Source organism: Helianthus annuus, chromosome 4 (genome assembly GCF_002127325.2).
Source record: "Helianthus annuus cultivar XRQ/B chromosome 4, HanXRQr2.0-SUNRISE, whole genome shotgun sequence".
Classification (NCBI taxonomy): domain Eukaryota; kingdom Viridiplantae; phylum Streptophyta; class Magnoliopsida; order Asterales; family Asteraceae; genus Helianthus; species Helianthus annuus.
This window is the reverse complement of record NC_035436.2, coordinates 169178094-169181409: the sequence shown is the minus strand read 5'-3', so window position 1 is coordinate 169181409 and position 3316 is coordinate 169178094. Positions and strand designations below refer to the sequence as shown.

The 3316-nt window shown below is 34.6% G+C and overlaps 1 protein-coding gene across 1 annotated transcript; it reads left to right on the top strand.

Moving 5' to 3' along the window:
- The first annotated feature begins 2328 nt into the window (after nucleotides 1-2328).
- On the top strand, nucleotides 2329-3042 carry LOC110934999 (putative invertase inhibitor). The gene has a single exon (XM_022177643.2). It carries the CDS (start codon nucleotides 2356-2358, stop codon nucleotides 2905-2907), a length of 552 nt encoding a protein of 183 aa, XP_022033335.1. The 5' UTR covers nucleotides 2329-2355; the 3' UTR covers nucleotides 2908-3042.
- Nucleotides 3043-3316: the final 274 nt, after the last annotated feature.

The window sequence follows — 3316 nt, the reverse complement described above, 5'->3', positions numbered from 1 at the left end:
GTGGTTAATCAGTTTCTTGATTCCACTGCTTTTTGTAATGATCGTACATGAATGAGAAGGCAGTTTTTGGAGTCTAAAATTTAGCAATTCTATCTGAGAATTTCTTTGTTCCTTGCTATTCTAATCGGTGGCAGGTTAGAAGGTGATCTAGGACCCTAATTGAATTCTACGTGGTGAGTCTGTAGCGTGGAATCAAGGAGGTTGCCCAACCAGTTTTCGAGTGGTGCGACTGTAACTCGGGGATTTGTTGTTAATTTCTACACATAATTCATTGGGTTAATTTGTTCCTAAATTTCACGTCTCTGTATATCATTATGACAGGAGTAAGACCCCGAATCACCGGTCAAATAAAACGGTAAAATAAAAGATAGATCTACGGTTCGTTTTGGATACAGATACACCACCAAAACCAACAGTAGGGCTGCGAATCACTCCCGAAGATACAGAAATCACCACTCCGGCTATAAATTCGGGTCTAAGAACACCACTCAATATGCCACAATTGAGCTAGCATAGACACAATCAATTTAACTCAAAATCCATTGAGATAAACCAACCAAAGAGAAAAATCTCATACTCAAAAACATACTGTCCTCTTTTTTACATTCATTGATCCTAATTAATATAAAACAAAAATACGGTTACCTGAAGAAATTAACTACCTACCCACTATGTGCCCATGCACTTAATTCTAAAATTAAATAAAAAGAAAATACATAAAATAAATGGAAGATGGGAGCTTGCATGATAAACTGATCGTGGGTGATTGCATGATTTTTGGAGCAAGTTGACCCAGGTTGGCGACCCAGCCGTTGTACATTGACGGGTTCGTGACTCGACATACATCACCAAGCCCTCGCCAATGCAACTTCTTCAGCAACGACCCATTTTTGTTGTTTTCGTTTGGCCGTTTCAACTACTTTATCCGCCTCGGTTTTTTTCTTATGACTTCTCTTTTTGATGGGTTTCGATGCGGAAGGACCATCATTGGGTGGTTGAGTTTCGGGAACGGATTCGTTTTGTGAAAGGTCGATGGAGGTTGGTGAAAGGTGGATGGGCGATTGTGAAAACGGGGTAGGTATCGAATCGTCGGTGTGTGGGAAGTTAGTAAACACACGATTCCCGATATACGATGCATAACCCGCCATGTCGGGCATAGAAGAGTGTATGAAAAATGCCCCAACCCAAGCCCCATACCCCATGGCCTTATCATAGTTACTAATGATAATCAATTACCACTACTTACGAGTTCCTCTTAATGCTCAGTTCTCATACAACTTTCCATCAACCATGTAATTCTGAAATAACTTTCAATGACTTTTCGACGTCTAAAAACGAGCAGTTAATATATATTTATTATCCAATCAAAACTACTTAACATTTACATGAATTGATCAAAGTATAAGACCTATTAGTCAAACGGATTAAAATAAAAAAATCTGGTGTGATAATCAGGTGTTACTGTTACTTAAAAACTTTGGTGAAGTTAATACTTCCTTAAATCATAAGTGAATCAACAATCTTTCACAAATCACAATTATACCCTCAACTTTTCCCCTTTTGTATTTTAGATTCACCCTATAATTTTATAATCATTCCTTTCATACAAATCAAATTAGTAAATCAAAATGAACATTACGAATCAATTGTTAAATTGCATTTAATTTTTTAAGTAATTTTGTAACTTTATTGATTAGGAGAAATCGTCCCCTTTCGATGTGCATAAACCAGACTTTGTGCCAAACCGGTTCAGTCTGAAATTGGTTTGGGATTGCCTCGAGTGATAAACTCATTGTATTGGAATGGACTGGAAAAAGATATGGGCCAAACCGGTTCAAAATGAATATGTATTTAATGTATATAATCTCAAATCGGCGAATCAGATTGAATTGGAACCGGTAATCGGATTCGTTGTTCGTTTTAGAACCATTTTTGGATCCGAACGGTTTTCTTTTTGTCACATATATTCTCTTTTAATTTCATTTTCAAGTATATTAAGTTTTACAAGTTTGAACAAAGACATGTTTACTATCAAGAATCATTTTTTTTTCTAGAAAATATTAATACCAAAAGGTGCATGCTATTAGTTTATAGATTTATTTTTAGACAAATTTGACTACTGAATTTTGTGACGATTTTAGTTTATATAAAACTAACGGTTTTACTTTATAGAAAAATGAAGGTTTCATTTCCTTTAACTGAAAAAGAAAGTAATAACGTACTCACAATGTCAAGTTGTACATGCTCTATCTTAAATAAAAAGGATTCATTCCCTATAAATCCACTCATTGTTCACAAGAAAACCAAGAAACATTTTACCTACCCCCCCCCCCCCCCCAAAGTTACATAAGAAAAATGAGTTCTTCATCTTTCTATCTTACATTGTTTTTATTTTCCTTATTCTTGTTATCCATCAATGGCCAAGATCTCATATATGACACTTGCAAAACTTCTTCACAACAAGACCCTAATGTGAAGCTCCAATTTTGCACGACTTCTCTTCAAGCTGCGCCGGCTAGCCATTGTGCTAACCTTAAGGGTCTAGGGATGATCTCCATTAGACTAACGAGGTATAACGTCACGGACACAAGGTGTTACATCAAGCAGTTGCTCAAGAATAATACAAAGAAGCTTGATCCCTATGTGAAGTCATGTTTGGATGATTGTTTTGAACTTTATTCTGATGCTATTTCAGGCATCAAACAAGCCATGGAGAGTTATAATTCCAAACGCTTTTTTGATGCGAATGTGCAAATAAGTTCGGTTATGGATGCCACTACAACTTGTGAAGATGGATTTAAACAAAAAAAGGGTATCGTTTCACCGTTAACCAAGAGAAATGATGCGACTTTCCAGTTGTCTGCTATAGCACTTTCAATTATGAACATTGTTCAAAGTAGTGCATAAAATCAAGTCAAAACATTAGTTTAAAAAAACTAGTGTTATGTGAGGTTGTTAGACTTTATGTTGATATGTTTACTCCTTTTCCTATAGTATTTATGTTTGATATTGTCAGATGATATAATAATAAACTTTTGTGAATTCTTCTTGTTCTTTTGGTGACAAGTTCAAATAAAGTATTAGGGTGCAATATTTTTCTTTTTCATTTTGATGATTTTGTTAATTATAGATAAAAAAATATCTTATATAATGTGTTTCATATGGATAAACATTGTTATGTCAAGTTACTTTGTTAATAGGTTATAACAAGTTATTGCAAAGAAAGATATGTATTGGGTACACCTGATACAAAATGAATATGATAACTAACACATCCGCATAAATACTTATATATTTTGTTTTAACTGTAATACAT